This window comes from Thalassophryne amazonica, chromosome 14, assembly GCF_902500255.1.
Source record: "Thalassophryne amazonica chromosome 14, fThaAma1.1, whole genome shotgun sequence".
NCBI classification, from domain to species: Eukaryota; Metazoa; Chordata; class Actinopteri; order Batrachoidiformes; family Batrachoididae; genus Thalassophryne; species Thalassophryne amazonica.
The window spans coordinates 96644487-96668553 of NC_047116.1; the positions used below are offsets into that span (position 1 = coordinate 96644487).

Here is a 24067-nt window from a genome sequence, read left to right on the forward strand (position 1 = left end):
AGCACCGTTGGGGCCATAATCTGAAAGTGTAAAGAACATAATTTCACCACAAACTGGCTATGACCAGGCACTCCTCGCAAAATTACTGGAAGAGGAGTGAGAAGTATTATCAGAAGAGTTGTCCAAGAGCCACTTGTGGAGAATTTCAGAAAGACCTGGCATGAGCAGGTACAATTGTTTCAAAGAAAACAATAAGTAATGCACTCAACCACCATGACCTGTGTGCACGCTCACCATGCAAGACTCCATTGTTGAAGGAAAAGCACATTGAAGCTTGTCTAAAATTTGCAGCACAACATTTAGACAAGCCTGTGAAATACTGGCAGAATATAGTCTGGTCAGATCAGCCTAAAATTTAACCCTTGGATGCCATAATACACACCATAAATGGCACTGCACATCAGTCCAAAAACACCACACCACCAGTGAAGTCTGAAGGTGGAACATCGTGGTGTGGGGCTGCTTTTCAGCATATGGCACTGACAGACTTCAAATAACTGAAGGAAGGATGAAATTAAAAATGTACTGAGACATTCTGTATAAAAATCTACCAGGATGATGTAAATGAAGTAAGTGTGGACAGCTGAACAGAAGCCCCTGTCTTCCATGGTGCTACATTTTTTGCCAGGGGGGCGGAGGAGATTTGTGTTGTTTGAATGGAGGGAACGGGATAATGTGTGGGGAGTGAGAACGTCTTCGATGTGAGCGGGGGTATTGCCATGGACACATTGGTGGGTGATGAGAACAATCTTAAATTGGATTCTGTAGGTGATGGAAAGCCAGTGAAGGTTATGGAGAATAAGTGTAAATGTTCCTGTTTACGTCTTCTCCTAAGAAGTAATGCTGCACTGTTTTGGATGTATTTGGGCCTTTGAAAGTTTTTAACCAGAGATCCCAAAGAGCAGGGAGTTACAGTAGTCAAGCCTAGAGAAGACAACGGCATGGATGAGTTTTCAGCATCAGTGAGGGTGAGGGAGGGACGTAGCTTGGAGATGTTTCTGAGATGGAAGAAGCAGGTCTTAAACAGATGTTTGATGTGACTGTCAGATGTGAGGTGAGGGTGCAGCCTCACACCAAGGTTAGTAACAGTTGTTGAAAGAGGGCTGTCTTGACCAGAGAAGGTGATGGTGGTTATATTGGATGACTGGACCTGATGGGGGGTGCCGACAAGTATGGCTTCTGTTTTGGAGCTGTTTAATTGAAGACCAATACTTATGTACATGTGATTTCTTAGGGGCTTTGTAAAAATCTTAAAAAAAAACAAAAACTTTTTCATGTTGTCATTATGGGGTGTTTTTTTGGGGGGGTGGGTGGGGAATTTATTCCATTTTGGAATATGTTATGTAACATAACAAAATGTGGGAAAAGTGAAGCACTGTAAATGCTTTCCGGATGCTGTGTGTGTGTGTAATATATGGTTAAAACTGCTTTTTTGTGTTTTTTGTTCATGTTGTGCTTTCGTGTACTTCAGGTGCGTATGTAAACGGAAAAGAAAGCTTTTAGGTTTTCTGCTCTCTCTGATTGGAATGTCCTCCAATATGAATTGAAACTGTCTGGGCTATTTTAAGAGACCGCGAACAGAATTCTTTTGCACAGTTGTTTATAATGTACTATGACTAAGCTGTTTGCGTTATCTGTTTTAATCCTTGTACTTTGTTTTTAACTTCCTCCTGATGCTGTGAACTTCTTTTTAAGATGTGTGCTACTGCCTTTCTTGGCCCGGTCACCCTTGTAAAAGAGGTTTTGGTCTCAATGGGCTCTTTACCTGGTTAAATAAAGGTTATTTTTGTTATTCATATACAACACTATATATTACTCTTTTTAAACATTTATGACTTATGCATAACATTAAATGAGATGAAATACAAGCTTAAATATGAATTTGTTTTATCATATTTAACTTGAACTTCAGTTTCCTCAAGTTGGTGCACAGACAACAGATAAAAAATTTCAAAAGTGCAGATTTATTTGTTTATTTATTTATTCTGCTTCTCATAGGGTCACTGATATCTGAGAAGGGCCCATCATATGGACAAAATGGCCCCTTACTTCAGGAACTGAGGGGACATGAACCCTTAACCACTCTTAAAATTGAATCACTGCTTTCTGGTCTTGAACAAACTCCTGTCTACAGGACCTGGTTTGCTAGATGTCACGAGTTCACTCTATGAATGCTGAACGTTGCCCTCCCATATACTGCCATAGAAGGTCACAGTATGCAGACTGCATCTGTATTTATTTAATTGTTTGCTCAGCTTCATAGTAATGCTGTTTGTAGCTTCCTGTAGTTTTTTTATTTGGAAGTCGTGTTGAGAACTTCTCTGAATTGTCTGTTTAAACCATGTTTTTGTGAACCTGTTTGTCATGTCACACTATGTGTTTGACTTCAACACGTCTGTGTTTGCAGGTGAGTGCTCACTTAGCCGGCCACGTGCAGTTTGTGTTATGGACGCCTGCTCGCGTTTTCGAGGGGTCCCACTAAGGACCAAAGCCACAGTCCGAAAGGAGGTGGGTTTTTTTCTGATTTTGTGAAAAGATCTAATTCTTCTTTAATTCTGTTCTGTAATTGTTCAGTGATTGTTTAAGATATGGCATCATTTGTGCAAACACACTTAAAATGGGCAAAATATTGATTTTCGTATGTCCTATACATAACATCAAATGACATAAAAGATAACAAGAAATAATGAAACTTTGTTACTGGAGTAGTTTTACTTACATCATCTCAGTGAGAGTTAGTCTGGAACATATCTGTTAAGTTTTGATTCCCAAGAGGTGTAACTAGCTGACAGAGAGCAGAATATCTGTGATTGCATTTGGCAAGACGTACAACCAGTCAGCAACGGAACGTAATGCAAAAAGCTCACGTGAACTGTAAACTCTGTTAGCGCCAACTGAATCGGATTAAATGTTTATCATCAGTGACCAACGTTATTAAAATAACTCAGAAATTCAACACAGCAAATACTGTTAGCTTCCAGCTGGAGTATGTAGGTAGTTACAGTGTCCGGTTCATGTGGTGTGCAGTTAAACGTAACGCACAGACCGTCAGTGTCACATTATTTGGTGGTCAGTCTTGAACATCTGTACTCAAGCTTCATTCAGGACAATTCGTTGGATGTTAAGCAGCCAGATAGAAATACAAGGGAGAGAAATCTTTTGGAGCTTTTGAAGTTTTCCTTCTCAAAAAAAAAAAAAAAAACCCTCCCACGTTGTGTATTTGTAGACTATACGTGACAGTGGGGCTCAGTGGGTGAAGACCATCTTCAGAAACAAGAAGGAACTGTGCAGTGTTGGCTTCGACCCACAAATCAGCGACCCAGCAAGACTAACCCAGGTTTGACTTAAATTCCATAAACAGGCTTTCAGAAAATAATTTTAAAAATAACTTTGGTGGTGACCATCCATTGTGCTCTTTCAGATTCATTTTGTGTGTTTACCAAGTCAGTGTGAAGGCGAAGAAGTCACTCAGCAAGTAAGCCTACCATTAAAAAAAAAAAAAAAAGTGTTACCACAGTCAGTCTCAGGAGATGATTTTCCTTCTGTCCGTTGAGCCTGGAATAATGTTCTTCTTCTGACCTTGGTCTCAGGTTCTGTCGTCTCTGCCAGTGGGCCTGTGTGAGCTGCTCCGATCACTCCATGTCCACAGCCTGAAGAATGATGAGGTTCTCCTGCTCAAGGACTGTTGCAGGCTGTCTGAGCGCAAGGACCCCGGGCCTCTGGTATGTACCGTTTTGTATTGTGTACGGCAAGCAGGACGAGACTGGCGACATTATAGGTGTTTGAGTTTTTGTGCACATTTAAATTTATTGGACATGTCGCATGTTATTGAACGTACCAGTTGGGCAACACAACATCAAAGTAGTCATGATTGTAAGTCTGTCTGAGCACAAAAGATATGATTGTGGATTTCAGAAAAAAAAAAACCTCTACATCCAAGGCCACAGTCATCAAGGGTCAGAAGGTAGAACTTGTGCAGTTACATAAGCTGTATGCATTAAAGGACATCAGCAGTTATTTTGTTTAAGAAAACTGTCAAGTTTTTACATTGACAAAACCATCATGACATTGTTTTATCTGTCTTTTATTGAATCAGTTCTCTGTTATTCTTTGGTGTCATGGTGCTTTGTCGGTGAACGAGAGAAACAAACTGTTGCAGATTGTGACGTGGTGAACCACCGCTTGGCCCCGAGTCTCTGTACACCAGGCAGCTACAGAGGATCACTAAGTCTATTATTATCGACCATTCACACCCTCTACATGGAGAATTCCAGCTTCTTTCCTTTGGTCGCAGGTTTATAGACCTAAAGTGCAGAACAAAGCTCTACAGGACCAGTTTTGTTCCAGCTGCTGTTCAGATGAATAAATCATCGTAGCATTTTTCGTACCATTTTAGCTGCTTGCCAAGCTGTGGTCAAATGTGGCTCTGAGCACTTTCACATCTGTGTCAGGTCTTTGTGTGTGTCAGTGTTGTCCTATTTGTTTAATAAGTTGGATGCTGTCTGTTACTGCAACACAAATCAACCTGCGGGTGTCAATAAAGGAACATGAACCCTTTCTCATCAATCAAGATTTGATTGATTAGTTTTTTTCATAGGCGCACCCCAAAAATTGCGTATGAGTACATGAACCATTTTGATGGATTTCATTTCCAAAATGCCACAATAAACTACCAGTAAATAAATAAAAGTACTTGATTATTTCACCAAAACATCAAATCTAGGATTGCATCTCTGATGTACCTTTTGGCAAATTGTAGCTGAACTTTCAGGTTTTTTTTTTTTTTTTTAAGAAACTCCTCCTCTATCCCACTTTATCGTGACGCTGTATAACTTGGGATACACTATATCCTCATGTAAAATCAACAATAATGATAATAATATTAAAGCAAACAGAGCTCTTGTGTTGGAATAGTATCAGTATCAGCAGATATCCAAATTTAGGTATCAGGATCAGATCGGAAATGAAAAAATGTGGATCAGTGCATCCCTACTCAGGAGTACTCTGTTTTTGGCCGTCTCCGTAACTGTTTGTGGCGAATTCCATATACTTTGAGACCGGTCACGGAAGTGCACAAAGTAATCCCGGTGTACATCAGTTGCTCACTAACAGCCTAAATCTAGGACGTTATGACTTCTGTGTGACATGTCCTTTAACTATCACACATTACTTGGTCAAAAGAAACATGTGGCTGAAGATACGTATTTGCTGTCATGGGAGTAGTTAAAGGTTGAAGAAGACAGGTGGCTCAGCAGTCAGCATAGCAGTTGACTTTGGATTTCCACGAGGCAGGACTGACTGACGGAGAATGGAATTTCTCTCCATGCAGTAGGGTGGTGATCCCCTCTGTAGCTATTTCACGTCTTCTGTTCCTGTCTACCACAGAGCTGTGACTGGTTACACTGGGCACAGGTTCTCCATTCACAGACCCAGAAGCCTGTGCCTCCTTCAGGGTTGTCTTGGTGGCTTCCCTCACTTGTCTCCTTTATGCACAGTCACTTAGTTTTTGAGAACCACCTCCTCCAGACACAATATTCTTGTTGAACATATGCTGAAGTAGCTCTGAGATGAATTTTAGTTTTGTTTTTTAATTACACACTGAGGTGAGAGTCAACATGTGTGTGTTACTGTGTACACAGCTGTATGTGACTGTGAAACTTCAGGATTTGTTCAGCAAGAATATTGTGGAGTTTGAAGATAAACTGTTCTTAAAATTGAATTTCTTACATATGTAGCCCTTAAGGAGTTATTATTTAAGAAGAAGAAAAAGAATTTTCTTTGGAACCACTATAATTTTATTTATTAGCCTTTAAGTAGGGGATTCATAATATAACATTACCAGTATGATCAAAATTTGCGTTGTCCAGAAAAAAAAAGTACCCCTAAAGGGTAAATTTCCAAAAGAACAGATGGGCGTGAACTACTTACGGCAGCGATGGTAGAGACTAGTCCAGTCTGACAGTGACCTCATAGATCATGTGGGGGCTTCCCCAGATGCGTGCAAGGTGTTCTGGGAAGGACACGGGGCTAGCCAGTCAGAGTAAAGAGGCACCATCCATGACGTCACTGGCTAGTCTCTGTGGCTGCTAATCCAACATGGCAGAAAAGGCTCAGACACCGCGGTGTTTCTATGTAAATCTAAGATGTTTCTGATATATTATATAACCTGATCATGGGCATCAGTGCATTGCCCGTGGTCATAAGCTCCTGCGCACGCATCTCCTCCTTCAGATGCCATTAAAAGCTAAATAAAATATTCATTATGGAATATCCCCCAGATACACTCAACAAAAATATAAACGCAACACTTTTGGTTTTGCTCCCATTTTGTATGAGATGAACTCAAAGATCTAAAACTTTTTCCACATACACAATATCACCATTTCCCTAAAATATTGTTCACAAACCAGTCTAAATCTGTGATAGTGAGCACTTGTCCTTTGCTGAGATAATCCATCCCACCTCACAGGTGTGCCATATCAAGATGCTGATTAGACACCATGATTAGTGCACAGGTGTGCCTTAGACTGCCCACAATAAAAGGCCACTCTGAAAGGTGCAGTTTTATCACACAGCACAATGCCACAGATGTCGCAAGATTTGAGGGAGCGTGCAGTTGGCATGCTGACAGCAGGAATGTCAACCAGAGCTGTTGCTCATGTATTGAATGTTCATTTCTCTACCATAAGCCGTCTCCAAAGGCGTTTCAGAGAATTTGGCAGTACATCCAACCAGCCTCACAACCGCAGACCACGTGTAACCACACCAGCCCAGGACCTCCACATCCAGCATGCTCACCTCCAAGATCGTCTGAGACCAGCCACTCTGAGAGCTGCTGAAACAATCGGTTTGCATAACCAAAGAATTTCTGCACAAACTGTCAGAAACCGTCTCAGGGAAGCTCATCTGCATGCTCGTCGTCCTCATCGAGGTCTCGACCTGACTCCAGTTCGTCGTTGTAACTGACTTGAGTGGGCAAGTGCTCACATTCGCTGGCGTTTGGCACGTTGGAGAGGTGTTCTTTTCACGGGTGAATCCCGGTTCACACTGTTTAGGGCAGATTGCAGACAGCGTGTGTGGCGTCGTGTGGGTGAGCGGTTTTCTGATGTCAATGTTGTGGATCGAGTGGCCCATGGTGGTGGTGGGGTTATGGTATGGGCAGGCGTCTGTTATGGACGAAGAACACAGGTGCATTTTATTGATGGCATTTTGAATGCACAGAGATACCATGACGAGATCCTGAGGCCCATTGTTGTGCCATACATCCAAGAACATCACCTCATGTTGCAGCAGGATAATGCACGGCCTCATGTTGCAAGGATCTGTACACAATTCTTGGAAGCTGAAAATGTCCCATTTCTTGCATGGCCGGCATACTCACCGGACATGTCACCCATTGAGCATGTTTGGGATGCTCTGGTCCGGCGTATACGACAGCATGTACCAGTTCCTGCCAATATCCAGCAACTTCGCACAGCCATTGAAGAGGAGTGGACCAACATTCCACAGGCCACAACTGACAACCTGATCAACTCTATGTGAAGGAGATGTGTTGCACTGCATGAGGCAAATGGTGGTCACACCAGATACTGACTGGTATCCCCCCCAATAAAACAAAACTGCACCTTTCAGAGTGGCCTTTTATTGTGGACAGTCTAAGGCACACCTGTGCACTAATCATGGTGTCTAATCAGCATCTTGATATGGCACACCTGTGAGGTGGGATGGATTATCTCAGCAAAGGAGAAGTGCTCACTATCACAGATTTAGACTGGTTTGTGAACAATATTTGAGGGAAATGGTGATATTGTGTATGTGGAAAAAGTTTTAGATCTTTGAGTTCATCTCATACAAAATGGGAGCAAAACCAAAAGTGTTGTGTTTATATTTTTGTTGAGTGTAAATATGTTCTTTTAATTAAAATGAGGGGTCATTTTGCAAGATGTTTGTAAAATAAACCGACATTATAATGCTTGAATTTCAGTAGAAACTAAATTTTGTCAGTTCAGTGAAATTTGGGTGGCCCTCTAGTGGCCCTTTAGCAGTCTACATGTATTCCAAAGTCTACAAGGTGTCATTGAATGCATCATGACTGTGGTATGTGTAGATGTATGTTTCATTAGTAAGTGAACTGGTCCAAGTAAAATCTGGCTGCGTCTGGTCTGTGTTTCTGCCTCATGGTCGTGGGCCCAACCTACACATCAGTTTACTCTATTTCCTGATCACCTGTCACAGCTTAGCCTACCTGCTGTCCATCGTCACAGAAAGCCCGCCCCTAATCATACAAATCAGTGGTGTCCTGTTGAACACGTAAACTTCACCAGCCGTCAGGGTTTTTATTTTCATACACCTTGTGGTTCTTCCTGTCCTCTGGCTCTGTCCCTGCAGTGCTGGCTGAAGGCAGTGTGTGTCCTGAGGCACAATCCCAACACAAGTCCCTGCCCTCAAGCCACTGCGGCGTCCTTAGTTGGCTTGCTGGGCTGTTATATGGCAGGAATCCGTTACCTGCTGGAGCAACAGGTTCTTCAGAAGGTCACCGCTGAAACCAGCCAGCCAGAGGAAGATGACACTAACCAGTCCGTCTCATCTATTGAGGACGACTTTGTCACAGCACTGGAGCATCTGGAGGACGACGACACAGGAGAGAACCTCTGTAGGTTGGACTTGTTGACACGCCCACATTATGTTGCACCCACATGTTGCCAGTAAAGGTTTCACTCAGTTTCAGTGCATGCTGCAAGTTTACCTTTACTCAAAGTTCAAAAAGCGTCTGCATCTTTTTGTGTCTTTTCTCTCAGACTTAAAGCACAGACAGTCATTTCATATCACTGCAGACACAGGTGTGGTCACGCTATCTCAGCTTTTGATTCAGCCTTCTGTCAATATTATTTGGCACTAAAAATAGGCTGAAAATTTTTAAGCCCTGGTAATTTTTTTGGTATTTTCATTTCGAAAACTGTATTTTAGCCAAGAGGACATTTTTAGACTGTAATATCTCCAGAGGTACCACCACAATGTCCACAAACATTTGAAATGTCAAGTGTGACAAACCAGGGAAGGTGCCGTTTATGTACTTTAAAAAAAATAAAATTAAAAAAAATAATTGGAAAGCACATTTTTGACCTGGCTATTGTAGTTTCTAGCAATCTCTTTAGAGCAGAGGTCTCAAACTGATTCCAGAAAGGGCTGAGCACGTGCAGGTTTTCTTTGCACACCCACTCCAGCAGGTGATCTCACTGATGAACTGTTTGAGACCTCTGCTTTAGATGAATGTGGACAGTGCTTCTTTGCAGCTTATGTTGAATGCTCGGTACCGGGGCGATGGTGAACCGGGGCTTCAGTTCTTGGAGAGCTTCTGGGTTTACATGCAATCCCCACCCACGTTTGAGACATATCGATGATAGTTACTAAAGCACAAGTTACTTTTGAAAGATGGGTTTGACTTACCTGTGGAGCTACAAGAGACATAAACAATGCTAAGCTTTTTAAAATTGTTTATTCTTCACATCGCGAACAACATAAAGTTAATCCGTGTGCTGTGGATGTGCAAAACCGTGCGCAGGTGTTCAAAAGCATGCGCATCCAAACCACATAAACACTTTGTGCTGCTTTCAAAATGACCCAAAGCAGAATGTGTCTGCACACCAGGGGCCTGTACTACGAAGCGGGGTTAACTTACTCAGATGTAACCCAGGGTCAACCTCTTAAACCGGGGTTGACAGAACCTGGTGTCCTCAAGTGGTGTTAATCGGTACTACGACGCTGAATAAGATGTTGATTTGTTGAACCTGTGTTAACCTAATTGGAGTTTGTGCGCATTCACATAAAAGGGGCAGGTTGCAGCACACGTCACCATTTTTCAATGATGGCGCGGTCACCTTACTTTACTGAAGAAGAGTGCACGATTATTATGCGGAGCTACGAGGAATTTAAATTAATGTTAAGGGGGAACTCGAACACATCGTTTGCCAATAAAGCAAGACAGGCTTGTTGGCAACATATTGCTGATCAAGTAAATGCGTAATTGTTCTCCAAATCTGTTACAGATGATTAACCTGTGGAATGTCTGATATGTGTAAAAAAAAAAAATGCCCCTCTTCCATTAATTACACCCAGATGCAACACGATTCAGAAGTGGGCATAGGCCTCCTAATATATGTTAGGTTAATTTAATGTTTCCTAAATAGGCTACCTTGACTGTATGATTGCTATTCCTAATCCTGTCAATATTTCAGATGCAATAGCAGTGCCAAACGCACCTGGCAGCAGGTGAAGATGAAATATAAAAACATCCTTCAGAACGGTAGGTTTATATTCATAGCTTGATAAGCCCCACTTCACCTAATTAATGGACATGCATTAGACCTATTTTGATATTAGTAATTACCCGCGATTGCATAAAACCCTTCTTTAATTTGCATTGCGGATAAATGGCCAGGGAAAACGACAAATGCATCCAACAGTTTAGATAGAGCAAGTACTACCTTGCGAATCATACGACATACAGTATTCTTGCTCAGATGTTCAGCATCACCGATGGAATACATAAATTGTCCACTGGCAAAATAGGCACAAGGCACATTATCTGCTCGATTGTCGGGGCATTGCTACACTGTAAAAAATGACTTGTTTTTACAGGAAACGCTGGCAGCTGTGGTTACCAGGGAATTCCTGTAAAACATACAACAGCACAGTAGATAACATTACAGACATAATATGTATATGGATTTACAGTGAATGAACCACGGCTGAGTCACATTAAAGGAACTGTTAAATCTACAAACAAGAGCTCTCTTTTTTTGTACATTTAACTGCTGTATTTTTTACAGGCATTCCCTGGTAACCACAGCTGCCAGTGTTTTCCTGTAAAAACAACAGTCTTTTTTTACAGTGTACGATGGGTGATGTTACAGACTTCTGGCCCGATCAGCTGACAAAGATAACAAATTCCTTCGGCTGAGAATCTATATCTTTCATAGAGAATATCGTCCGGGTATGTCAGCGGATTCTGGCGGTCTTTAAAAACCCTCGCCCTGCGAAGAGAGCCCCTCACAATTTGTGCCCCAATATCAAACGGATCATCCACGTAGGCCGGCATTGTCTTCGGAGTGATTGAAGGTGGATGGACGGTACTTATAAAGGGAGTGGTTAAGCGAAAACCTCAACCTAACTGAGAACATAACCTGCTCGGAGCAGGTTTGGCACACAGCATAAATTGCCATGGCAGCATACCTCGATCAAAACCTATCCACCTTTCGTAGTACGGGTTAACCGGGAAGTTCCTCCACGTCATCAACTTACTTCCGAAGTTACCCTGATAAGCCAGTAACCCCGCTTCATAGTACAGGCCCCAGATACACTCTTTATTTACCAACCAAGCCAGTGACGTCAAAACTAAACAGATCAAAGTGTGATTAATGTCAATTTAAAAATTGAGGCGTTATAGGTTTAGTGATTATTTAATCTAAATTAACATGTTATTTTGTCAGCCATAGTGACGACTATCTTTTTGAAGGTTTTTTTTTTTGTTTGCCATGTATATCAGTTTTTTAAATCTACATATATATTTTTCTTTTTCTCTTCCCCGTCATTCTTTATAGCTCCAGCAGCCTATCACCATTTTAAGAAGCGTGATGTTGCATCACAGACTGTCCCATCTCACAAAAGGCAAAAGGACCTTTTGGACTCACGCGTTATCCTGACATCCTCTTCCAAAAAATGTTCAACAAGTAATAGATCGGCTGCAGATGTATCTGTCACAGTTCAGAGGTCATCGGGAGTGGAATCTCAGTGGACTTACTGCAGCCTCGGAGCTCGTCTCCCTTCGCCTTCAGTTCTTCTTAGTGATTCTGAAGAGTCAGATTGCTCAAGTCCCAGTCCAATCATCTTCTTGGATGAGGTGGGCTACCAGAAAAGTCTGTTGGCCAAGCTGGACATACCCCAGGTGCCGGGAGGACCCAAAGAAAGGGTGGAAGACTCTGACTCTGAAGTCAGTGAGTTTTTTGACAGCTTTGACCAGTTTGATGACCTTGAGGAGATCAGTTCAGAAAGCTGCACCTTGGCTCTGCCTCTGGACATCACAAGCACTCCAGCCTCAGAGAAGAACCCATCTGAGTCTAACACCAGCGTTACAGTGACCAAACATGCACCTGTAAACTGCTCAACAAAGGTTATGAATCCCCACCGCTTTGACCATCCAACTCTCCCTGCCAGTGTGAAAAAACCGACTCCTCTGAAACCAGGTTCTCCTTACTCCCTCAACTCGGACATGTATGACCCTTCCCTGCCAGTGCAGAGCCCCTCTGAAGACAGTGGAGGTCCACTCTTTAGTCCTGTCAGCTCCTCAGCATTCAGCCCTCTCGTAGACTTTGGAGGACCTCTGGAATATTTCTGGAAGACTGACGGTAATGGACGGGAGAGCTCAGAGCTGCGTAAACCGCAACACCTTTGCTCTCTTTATAAGACTTACTCAGACTTTGCTAGCAACCTGTCTAAAGAGATTTTAGGGTCTGTGTGTGGCTACCAGTCTCCTGTCAACATCGATGAAAACAAAAATCTTAGCTGTGTCTGCCACAAGAAATTCAAGAACCCATCAGGCTACCTGATGAAGCTCTCGGAAATCCAAGAGACTGTAACCGCGACTAAGGTACAGCAGACGTCCCAGTCCCTGAAGGATGCCATTCAGAGGTTTGCTGCCGATCTGGTTGAAATGAGTCTTGGTAGTGCTTTGCGTGACCTTCAGAAAGGTGTGTCCTCTTGTACCACCACGCTGTGTCACCTGGCTGCCAGGCTTACATCCTCCGTGTTTCAGATGGCCTTTCATGAGATTGGAATGCGTCAGGCCTATGTGTTAAAAGAGCGAGCAATCAACGGATTGGCTTCCTTTCTGGTTGGAGAGGCTGTATCTGGGGCACTGAAGGAGTTCCTGACAGTGAAAAAGCAGATTTTCCACAATACAGTCACACGCTTTGCTGCTGATTTGGCTGAGGAGCTGGTGTTTGAAGGCATAATGGAAGTATGTCAGTTCTCATATCCCTCAACCCCTCTGGCCTGCAGTAACTGGACATTTGCACATGAGCAAGAAGAGGATGAGGAGGTAGTCTGTTCCTATGCTTCAGATTTGTCTGAGTCAGTTCTCCAAGAGGCTTTTATAGAACTTTCTCAGACCGATGTTGCCTTCACCAGCCAAGCAGCGATCAGTGTTTCTCTGGACAACGTCTGTTACGTCAGTGCAGAAAACTCCAGTTCTAGCACCAGCAGTACGTTTGCTAACCAGCAGGTTTTGTGTGCTAGCTCAGCAGTAGCTGTCCCAGAGATCTCAGAGAATGCTGCCTGCACTGTGAAGAAAGCTCTCTTCAGTGTTTCAGGAGTGGCCAGCTGCATTCCTGTACCCCATGCAGGCCAGGCACTCTCCAGTCTTAAGGCTTCTGAAGAGACCTGTCACAATAGCTGTAATTTTGTAGATACATCACAGATCAGCTCCTCAAAAAGCCTTGTGGTTGTATCTTCTTCGGGCACCACCACATTTGCAGAAACTGACATTTACAGTCATGGAACCCAGACTTCAGTAACTGGAGAGGTAACAGTGTCCCACCTTTTCCCAGTGAAATCTTCTGTCCACAACTTCTCTGACAACATGGTAGGTAAGATAGTATCTGATGCTTGTGAGCAAATGACTGCCTCTAAAATGAAGAGCATTGGTGACTCTACAGATTCCTTTACAAAGACTACCAGAATCCAAAGAGGCTCTTTTTCTAGGTCAGGAATAAGTAATTGTGACATTCCATTGTTTCCTTCAATGCAGGAAGGTAACAGTTTTAGATATGGCCAGAAAGATTGCATGCATCTTAAGAAGGTTGGTTCCATAGGCCCCATTGTCATAACAAGTGGCGCCAATGTTCATCTGGCCTCCTTTCATCCAGAAACACAAATCCAGCCAAGAGTTGGTTCTCGATTAGGCCCCAAGTCCAGCTGGATGGCTGAGACGCATCCCGTTTTAGTGAAAGATACCCTTAATATACCCGGTACAGAGGCAGATGGACAGAGGAGTAGGCCTTCTACTGAGGAGGATTCATCCTCTAACCTGAAGTCCAGTGGGATTCCCTGCACTCCCCCGTGCACCCCTCAGCAGCCTAGTGAGGTGTCCACTGATAAACAGGTGAAACAGTTTTCCAAGAAGCTGAAAAACAAATTGGCCAAAGAATTCTCCCCTGCCACACCCCCTCCAACACCGCACCACCAGGCCGAGCCTGGTCCAGGGCCAGCAGACATTTCCCTAGAGGCAGATAAAGCAGAGTTCATGCTGAAATTAATGAGGTCCCTTTCTGAGGAGGCAGATGATGATGATAATGAAGATCAGGAAGAGTTGGCAGAGGAAGCAGAGGGTGATTTTGGTAGCAGTGACAAATGTTTAGAAACAACGAATTGTCGCTCTGAAATGAGCCCATTGTTGCCTCACAGACTACGCAACAAGGAAGCTTTTCACTTTGCTGAGCGGTTGGCTTGTCACATTGTCTCCATGGCAACAGAAATGGATAACTTGGGAGTTGCAGACAGGGAGGAAGAGGTGATCAGTGAGCGAAGGAGAGACAGTGTGGCTCAATTCTCGGAACAGACACTGAATAGCTTGTGGGTGTATGCAGGCGAGGTGGCTGGAGAAGTTATCCATGATGTGAAGAGGATGGTAACTTCTGGACAGCAGTGTCTGTATCACAGAGCTCTGAGGAGAAGAAGTCTGGATAGTTCAGGCTTTAAATGTCCCAATCAACAACACAAACAAACCAGGACACTCCAGAACAAAGCCTGTAGGGTGGCGGAGCAGTGGCATAACAACATGACAGCCACGTTCTCCCAATCTCCTATGTCCACTTCTACCACCATCTCCAGCTCAAGTTCTGGTCTGTCCTCACAGTACGCCAGTTGTGAAAGTATGACTGATGAATATGCAACCTACCTCATTAGGGTGCTAAAAAAGGAGGGAGGTAAGAGAGAGTTGGTTCTAGATCACTATGCAAGCCATTTAGCTTACCGCGCCATAAAACTAGGCCTAGAACAGGCCACACGCAAAATCAAGCAAAGATCCTCCAGCACACACCCTCATGTTTCCAAGTCTCTTCGAGATAAACGGAAAGGTTTTAGTTATGATCAGTCTTCATTCAAAGATGGATCAGAGACGGTGGTTTGTCCTTTGTGGAAGGATGGTATTTGTTGTTGCAGAAACTCTGAACAACACAGCCAAAGAGAGTACCCAGATCTGGTACACTTTGCAGAGTCCTTGGCCTACAACGTCACATGTGATGTCACACAGAAATTGCATTTTTCCTCTGCACGTATACCAAAGTCTTTCACTGACTCCTGTCTATACAAGACATCCAAGGTCAAAGACCAGGCAGATACTCTAATCAGGAACTCTTTCTCCTGCCCCCTGTTGTCCAAAGAGGGTCTGCGTAAACATCACCGCAGTACAGGAAGCCTGTGTGAAGGTGGTTACAGCAGTAGGGCAATGCAGGTTATTGAACACTATGCCAGGAAGATTGTTGATGACACTCTGAAGGTGAGCCTGGCTTCAGTTGGACACTCCCAGGAACACCTGAAGATCCAAGGTGACGACAAGCGCTCTCATAGTCAGAGGTTGTCTGATGGGGCAGGACCGTGCCAAGGACCGGAAGAAAGAACATGTCATCTTTGTCAGGTCCAGGATTGCCTCCACTGCTCCAAATTCAGCAGACATCGCTACCAGTCTGCGATACATAGGAGGAGAAGAGGGCAAGAGGGTCAGGCAAGGGCTGAGGAGCTGACGAACCTGGAGATTCCTCAGATCCATATTGACCTGGATCGCAGAGCTACATTTGCTGAAGACATGGTGTCCATGGCAATAGAGAATGCTAAGTGTGAGTTGAGCAACACCAGCCTCAATGCAGACAGTGGCATCAGCCACGAAGGAACCAGCTATGCTGAGAGCCTCACCGCTGAGATCATGACCTCTGCTTTGTCCATCTGCCATTCCACAAGCATCAGGTAGAAAATAGATTACTAGACTGTCCCTCACAGAAGCCATCTGTTGTTGCTGTCGTTATCTTGGTCACACATAATGTATTTTAGTATTTATTATTTTCAGTCACATACAGTGTAACCTGTTATACAGATTCATGGTGATCTTTTTAAGATTTGCTTTGTGCTTCTCTCCATCGATCTGTACACGTGTAGCTCTCCAGGCAAGGAAACAACTGAGTCCACTGTGTCTCAGCAGCTCAGTGTAGGTGATGACAGTCTGGGCAGCTGGTCCAATCTGAGTTTTGAAGATGAGCACCCAGATGACAACAGCAGCTTCCTCCACCTCAGTGACAGGTATCAAACACCTGGTTTTCTCTAACTAATCGCTGCATAAAATTACTGACGACAAGTAGCACGGAGAGCACACCAACGTTATCACCTTCAGCTTAGCTGCAGTGGAGTCATATCATCATCATCATCTTCAACCACTTATCCCCGTTTCGGGTCGTGGGAGCAACAGCTCCAGCAGGGGATCCCAGACTTCCCTTTCCTGTGCACATTGATCACCTCTGACTGGGGGATCCTGAGGTGTTCCCAGGCCAGTGTGGAGATATAATCTCTCCACCTAGTCCTGGGTCTTCCCCGGGGTCTCCTCCCAGATGGACCTGCCTGGAGCACCTCCCTTGGGAGGCGCCCAGGGGCATCCTTACCAGATGCCTGAACCACCTCAGCTGGCTGCTTTCAACACAAAGAAGCAGTGGCTCTACTCCGAGCTCCCCACGGATGACTGAACTTCTCACCATATCTCTAAGGGAGACACCAGTCACCCTCCTAAGGAAGCCCATTACGGCCCAAAATGCCGTATGAAGTTTTTTTTTATTAAGTTCTTTTCATATTCAGAGTGGCTTCAGTTTCATATGTTCATAATGCATTCACGTTGAAGACAGAACATGCCCATGTTTTGGGCTTGTTTTTGAAGCTGTGTTTGCTTATTGGTGTGTCTTTACCTGGCAACACCGAGTTTAGCTGACAGAAGAAGGCAGCTCTTTATTCTCAAAGATAATAGAGAATTACAAGGGTGCAATTTAGAACTAGAAATGGGGGGGCAAAGAGCGTGGCCCGCAGGGCGGAAGCTCATAGGCCGGGGGTCTGGGGAGCCGCTTTAGGCCTCCAGAAGCCAACGGTTTCTAGATAAGTTCAGATGCATTCTGAGCATCCAGAACAGTAATTTTAATGTTTTGAGAAGACCATAAAGTGGACACCATTTGACTTATGCAATTTGAAACTGTGGATATAAGTACTTTATTCTGAGAATAGCCAGCATTGATTTTATTAACATCCTGGTGTAAATAAGGTATCACCACATGTGTAGAACTCAAAAAGAATGATAGGTTGAGTTTTCATTAAAAAAAAAAACAACTGTAATGTGGTAAAATGTATTCAGAAATATGAAAGAACAGGCTCTTAATAATTATTAACTATCATATACTGTATTTTTTTTCTCAAGATTTGTTTTTGCATAAGTTTGAAAAAACAACGGTTCATAAGTTTAGGATAAATTATCATGAATTTAATTTTCGAAGTGGCACTAATTACAACACTCATAGTAAGTCCCTTCGGCTGCTCCCTTGTTTGCACTCGGGGTCGCCACAGCAAATCCAAGGTGGATCTGCATGTTGAATTGGCACAGGTTTTACGCCGGATGCCCTTCCTGACACAACTCCACATTACATGGAGAAATGTGGCAGGGGTGGGATTTGAACCTGGAGCCTTCTGCACTGAAACCAAGCGCATTAACCACTTGGCCACCACCCCTAATAACAACACTCATACTGAACATAATTTCACTTGCATAGACTGATTTTGGAGATCAAGCAATAATTGCAGATGGGCTTTCTGAGGTCCCAGATAGCTTTTCTGATTTCCTTTTCTAACTTTCAGAATTTAGTCAATTAGCATATGGTCCATTGATACTTATATGTAGGCACTAGTCCCTAGAGGCAACTATTTTTGGTTTCAGATCTGGGCAAATGCAGTCCCAGAAAATTCTGAATGTGACAAACAAGAAACAGGTGTTGGAAACAAGTCAATGCTGCTAAAAATACAAACTTGCAGAAACAAAGATGCTATTATGACATGGTTTTGCATATAAGATTGACATGGTTTGCACATAAGACTGGCATAGCATGTTTCAAGTACACACACACATGTCAGAAGGTGGGGGGGACATACCATATTCTGTCCCCTCTGATTGACAAGGTGGGGGAGACATGTCCCCCCATCCCCCACCAAATTGTATCCATGGAGAACTACACTTATTTTTGGTGCAGACATAACCCTAACCCACAGCAACGACACCTAAAAAAAACCAAAGAGGACATTGTCAGAATCTGAGAAGTAAAACGTGTTTGTTTTGTTTTAATGTGCCTCTTTAATTCTATTGTGTTTGTTTTATTTTTGTGAATTCTTGATCTTTGATTTTACTGAAAAACACTTTCGACACCATGTTTCTGTTGTAAAAGGCTGTACAAAGAAATGTTGATTGATTTGACATCTGATTTAGTAACGTCAGAGCTGTGGGACTGGAGTCTTTTGGAGGAAGTCGGCCTCCTCAGACCTCATGTTCAAAGACTTGCACGGAATATCCAGATGTATCAAATTGTGCGTACACATGGATCCAAGCGCGTTCCATTTGTACATCCCAATCAATGTGGAAATGAGCACACATGCACCCAGCTTCTCCCTTTTCCCCGCACCCATTTAAATGTGCAAATTCATATTAACATGCCCTGGGAGCTGGGATTCCGCCTCCGGATCAGTCAACATGAACACAGAAAAGAAAGTATACCGAATGTGAGCTGCAGATGAGTGGACATTACGTAGAGACACGTGGGGATAGTTTATTTGGTACCCTGTAAAACGGAATAAATATGAAACAGGCAGTATGTTAGTGGGAGTGTGTGTGTGTGTGTGTGTGTGTGTGGCTACTGTGAGCTCAGAGCAACACACACACACACACAGAAGTTAAAAGAAATGAGATGCGCCGGCTGACAGTGTGTGACATTAACAACTTTACACACATTTATTGACAAATACTGAAAACAGAGAGACAGTTGGGGGCCTGTTAAGGATCTGTGGCTCTAGTTTCTCCATCAATGTAAAAAGACATTAATAATAACAAAAAAACATATTTGAATGTGCACATCCCCAAATGTGCTCGCACTGGTTGTCATTTGGAACAATTACACAGATAAACTATTTCCTCATGAAATAGCCACCCATCTCGCACTGTGCCAGCCTCCAGCCTGTTCCCAACCCAACCCAACCCAATGCATTTGCGCATCACATATAATTTGAACATTGGTGGAATGAAAATGTTTCCTAACAAATTCATCATGTGATGGCACCTTTATAGCAATGTGTTTGCAGTCAATAGCTCCAGTTACATGTGGGAAACCGGCTCTCACTGCAAATTGCACTTTAATGTTGGATTGTTAAATACCTAGATGACATTCAAATGATTGCATCCCACACAGCTGGCATGGCTCAGCTCAAGGTTGACTGGCACACTCCTGATCGATCGGCCAGCTCCCGCTGGAATGCCTCTGATGCCAGGCAGCCCAGTGTGGTCAGGATCAGTGTGAGCACAGACAACCCCTGGCTCCTCACCGTATTGCTTTCTGAGCCAGGCGCAGTTCTGCGTGCGACTCCAGTAACACTGACCTTGGAAATATCGGCTTATGTGCCTACTCTCGTGTTGCCCATGGGAATCCACAGGCTCTCAATTGGGTTATGTTTATAAAATAGGTAGCTGACATTTTTTAAAGGTAGTAATATATTGTGCAAAGTTTCTATAATGAGCTGGAATGGTGTGTGAATCCAGAATGTTTTTAGAACCTTAAACGTTAGACCTCAACAATTTTTAGAAGAAGTCAACCCTTTTATTTTCTGTTAATTATGTAATTTTTAATGTTAATTTACTGCCTTAATGTATTTATAAATTGTTTAGGATCTTATCATATACACACTATTATTATCATCATAGTTATTATTACTTCTATTTTTCATTTGAATGACCACAGTGGAAATAAGTGTTTTATTGTGTCATCAATGTATTTTTAACATATTTACAATTATATTATGTACTTACATTGAACTTACTCAATAAAATCGCATACACACTCACACTTTTAATATATAGATGATTTACCGCCCCCTGCTGGAATGACATGTTAGTCCAGAATTTAGTTAGCAGTGTTAGCTAATATCTGTAGCTTCTCCAAAACTATTAGTCCTATCAATGTTCCATTTTGGCGGCGTCCATCCTTGACCCAAAATACTTAAACATACCAAACAAATGTCAGCTTTCCCTAGTTTTTGCATGATCAAAGACATACGGATGCACACAGGCTATTATAATATAGATTTTCATCATTTTCAAGTAAATCCTCACATTCCCTGAATACATGCTTGCATCGGATTGCACCAAAATGAGCAAGGTCCTCTAACAACGCTAACGCAGCCACTGTTAGTGCTGTTTTCCGCATCACTCTGCGCATGTTTTTATATCCACGCATATAATTGCAAAGACGTGGGTGTGTTAAGCTGTGTTTACACATAACGACAGCAAGTCACGAATGCAATGAAATATACATTCTTGGTTGCTGATCACGAATGTGATGATTTGAGGCAGAGGCGTCAGGTGTCCTCAGAAACTGCTGCAGCCTGTTACCACGCGTTACGATTAATGGCACGTGTTGCTAGAGAATTATCAGGAACCATTATGCATTACGGACAAGAATAATGTTTGCCTTGTTGCGCGCTATCACGCATAACAGCACATTGTTAAGTTCTGCCACGTTGTGAATGAGGTGAATTGTCTCCACACACACACCCCCATATTCATCCAACCATCAGTTGCTGAACAATTCAGATCAGTACAGTTTGCTCCTCAAATTCCACAGCAGAAGAACTTTGTGACTGCATGCTTAGTTGGGCTTTGTGCCATGGAGTGGTGCAGAGAGGAGGAGGAGACGGTGAGAGAGCCAGATGTGTGGCTCCACACGGATCTTGTCTCGTGTGTTTTCCCAAACATCAAGCAGCAGGTGGAACACCTGCAGGAGCGTGGTGAGGAGCACTGGAACGAGACTTTTAGCCGACTTGGCGTCACTGTCCTTCTTCAGCATTCTGCAGCAATGAAACTGAATGCGGTGCAGCAGGGTTTAATTGTGTGCATATCAGAGAAGAATGCTGTCACGCTCTATTAAGGATCAACACTAATCAAGATGGATCAACACGCTCAGTTGCGACCTCCACGGCATGAGGCGAAATGAGGGTGGTGCATGATATTTGTCAAAGATATTTTGACAATCAAAAACATACTCCATGAAAATCACAAATATCACGCACTAACATGCACTATTAAGAAACCTAATCGGATGCATTAAGTCACGTTAAGAATGTCAGGAATGTGCCAAGAATGACGCAGATAGGACATTCGGAATGCATCTTGCCTATGTGTAAGCGCAGCATAAGTTGTTCATCAGTGTGTGTCTGATGTGCACATCACTGTGATGACTTTGTGTTTTCACACTATTAACGGTTCCCAGCATCACCTCTACGTATCGGCGGAGGAACAATAGCTGTAGAAATGTGCGTACGGCAGCCAGGATTTGTACCTGAGGCACTGCGCATTTCCACGGTCATTTCACTTTTGATACATCTGAACGTTGGCGTGAAGATGGACGTGTGCCAGGTTTTTGTGCGCACGCAGCTTTTGTACATCTTTATGTTGATGATGATGATGATAAACGGGAGATGCAGGCTGTTCCTCTCTGAGTGTGTTTGGGCTCGTCTTTGGACCAGGTTTTAGTCTTTTATCAGGAAAAGGCATTTGTTGTGACTTCTTGTCGGCTTGTTTTTACTTTCAACACTTCGAACAGCTGCTGTCACAGGACACAGTCTTGACTCACATATAACATTTAAAAAAAGTCTATATAAGGCTCCATTTAAAAATAAATTTAAAAAAAATGAGTCATCCTTGACATAAGAAAAAAGTGATGAGGGAGGGCAGATTTCTATTTTATTTTATTATTTTTTAAATTTGTTTTCTCTGATACAAGAGAGAATTTTTTTTTTTTTCAGCTACAGTTTGCCAGAAGGCACACAGAATAGAATGTGTCGGCACAGAGCTAAAAAACTCACCTTGCAACTGATGTATTTGGCGTTCAAGCCGCTACCTCCATTGTCAAGTGGCAAGTTTCGGGCCCGGCTTGGTAAACTTCGCCCATCTTCAGCCAAAGCATGCTCGCCAACTAGTGGGCATGCTGGTTCTTGCACCAGCTATACCCCTGTCAATGAAATTCACCCAATAAATAAATATTGATACGGCCTGATTTCAGCATACAGGCAGGGATGATGAACTGTTTTTTTGTTTTTTTTTGTTAATGGGGCCTTAATTATTGTTTTAAATTATGCAGATGCATCAGTTTGTAGAGGACACAAGTCACAGATGAGCTTAGAAGTTGATACGTTAGTAACAGTTTAGTCACTACCGGTGCAGCATGTGGGTAACTTTTGACATGATCTAAAGTGGACTCATGAAAATCCTCCAAGAAACTGTTAAAAAAAAAAACTGACTTGCACCAGATACACAGACAGTCAAAACATATCCAGTATCACAAAGACCACAGAGCCGATCCAGTTCAAACTGAACACACTCAGATGGAGAACGAACATACGTACGTACAAGGTTCAAGGTTACTTTATTTGTACCAAAAGGTAAATTTGTTTTGGCAGTGAGTCACACCATTCATAACAATCACGTAACACACAAAAACTGATAAAAATACCCTAAATATAATTAAAAATATAAAAATACAATAAAAATATAAAAATACAATATAAAAAATATAAGAATACAATACCAATAAAGCAGTGCAAGTACAGGCCAATAGCATGGCGCCAGAACAAAAGTCACAGAGCGTGTGCCATCTCAAAGCAAAAAAGCGGATAAATTAATTAAATATTAAGTACACTATCAGCAGCAGGAATAAAAGTGCTCTTATAGCGCTTAGTTCTACAAAAAGGAACTTTATACCTCCGTCCTGAAGGGAGCAGTTCAAACTGATCAAAAAGAGGATGTGAGGCGTCCTTTAGAACTGCCACAACCAATCTCTGGACCTGCCTCATGTACAGAGAGGCTGGATACAGCTGAGTCTCTCCACCAATGATTTTGCTCGCCCATTTTACAATCTGATTCAGACTGTTTTTATTTTTAACTGACAAATTTCCAAACCATGACACCAAACAAAAAGATAAAACAGATTCGATATAACAACGATAAAACATTGTTAACAAAGATTTGCCAATGTGAAAGGATGCCAGTTTTCTAAGACAACAAGCGCTGGTGACCTTTTTTACACACCACTTCACAATTTGACTCAAAAGTGAGTTTGTCATCAATAACAGTACCCATATATTTATAGGTGCTCACAATTTCTACGGCCTGACCTTTTAGGAGAGTTACTCCATATTTGTGGGAGCCCTTCCTAAAGTCAATGACCATGTCTTTAGTCTTCAATACATTAATCTGTAGAAAAGACTTCTCGCACCAATCCAAAAAATACATACTTACATACACGTGTGTGTGAGTGAGTGAGAGAGAGAGAGAGAGAGAGAGAGAGAGAGCTGTTTTCAGGCATGTTGTCAGAGATCTCAGCCTTCACAGTGATTCTGTCGTGTCTGTGAGTTTCACTGCTGAAGGCTGCTCTCACTCTGGAAGCAGAGTTGATTAACATAAACCAACATTACAGAAAGATAAAATGTGTTGGCAGCTGTTTCTTTAATGGCCAAGAGAATATATCATCATATTTAGTCAAGGTGTGTCTGATTGCTCTCCTTGTGTTCGTGAACAAAGTCCACCATGTGCATTTCATTAGTTTGTCTGCTCTCTTCCAAAGCTGTTTCCAAATGTTTCTAGTGTGTTTTGTTTCCCAACAAAGTACCAAAGGGAAGTAGCCTTTAAGTATTCACTCAGACATTAAAGGAACCCACATATGACAACACGCTCTAC

The 24067-nt window shown here is 42.8% G+C and overlaps 1 protein-coding gene across 1 annotated transcript in view; it reads left to right on the top strand.

Moving 5' to 3' along the window:
* The window catches only part of akap11 (A kinase (PRKA) anchor protein 11), a 60471-nt gene that overhangs the window by 21352 nt on the left and 15052 nt on the right, over positions 1–24067 (top strand). The window contains exons 2-9 of the mRNA XM_034185827.1: positions 2408–2508; positions 3227–3337; positions 3422–3475; positions 3591–3722; positions 8389–8653; positions 11601–13779; positions 13828–16017; positions 16207–16347. Coding sequence (XP_034041718.1) covers positions 2446–2508; positions 3227–3337; positions 3422–3475; positions 3591–3722; positions 8389–8653; positions 11601–13779; positions 13828–16017; positions 16207–16347 — 5135 coding nt within the window. The 5' untranslated portion in view covers positions 2408–2445. The remainder of the gene's footprint in view (positions 1–2407; positions 2509–3226; positions 3338–3421; positions 3476–3590; positions 3723–8388; positions 8654–11600; positions 13780–13827; positions 16018–16206; positions 16348–24067) is intronic.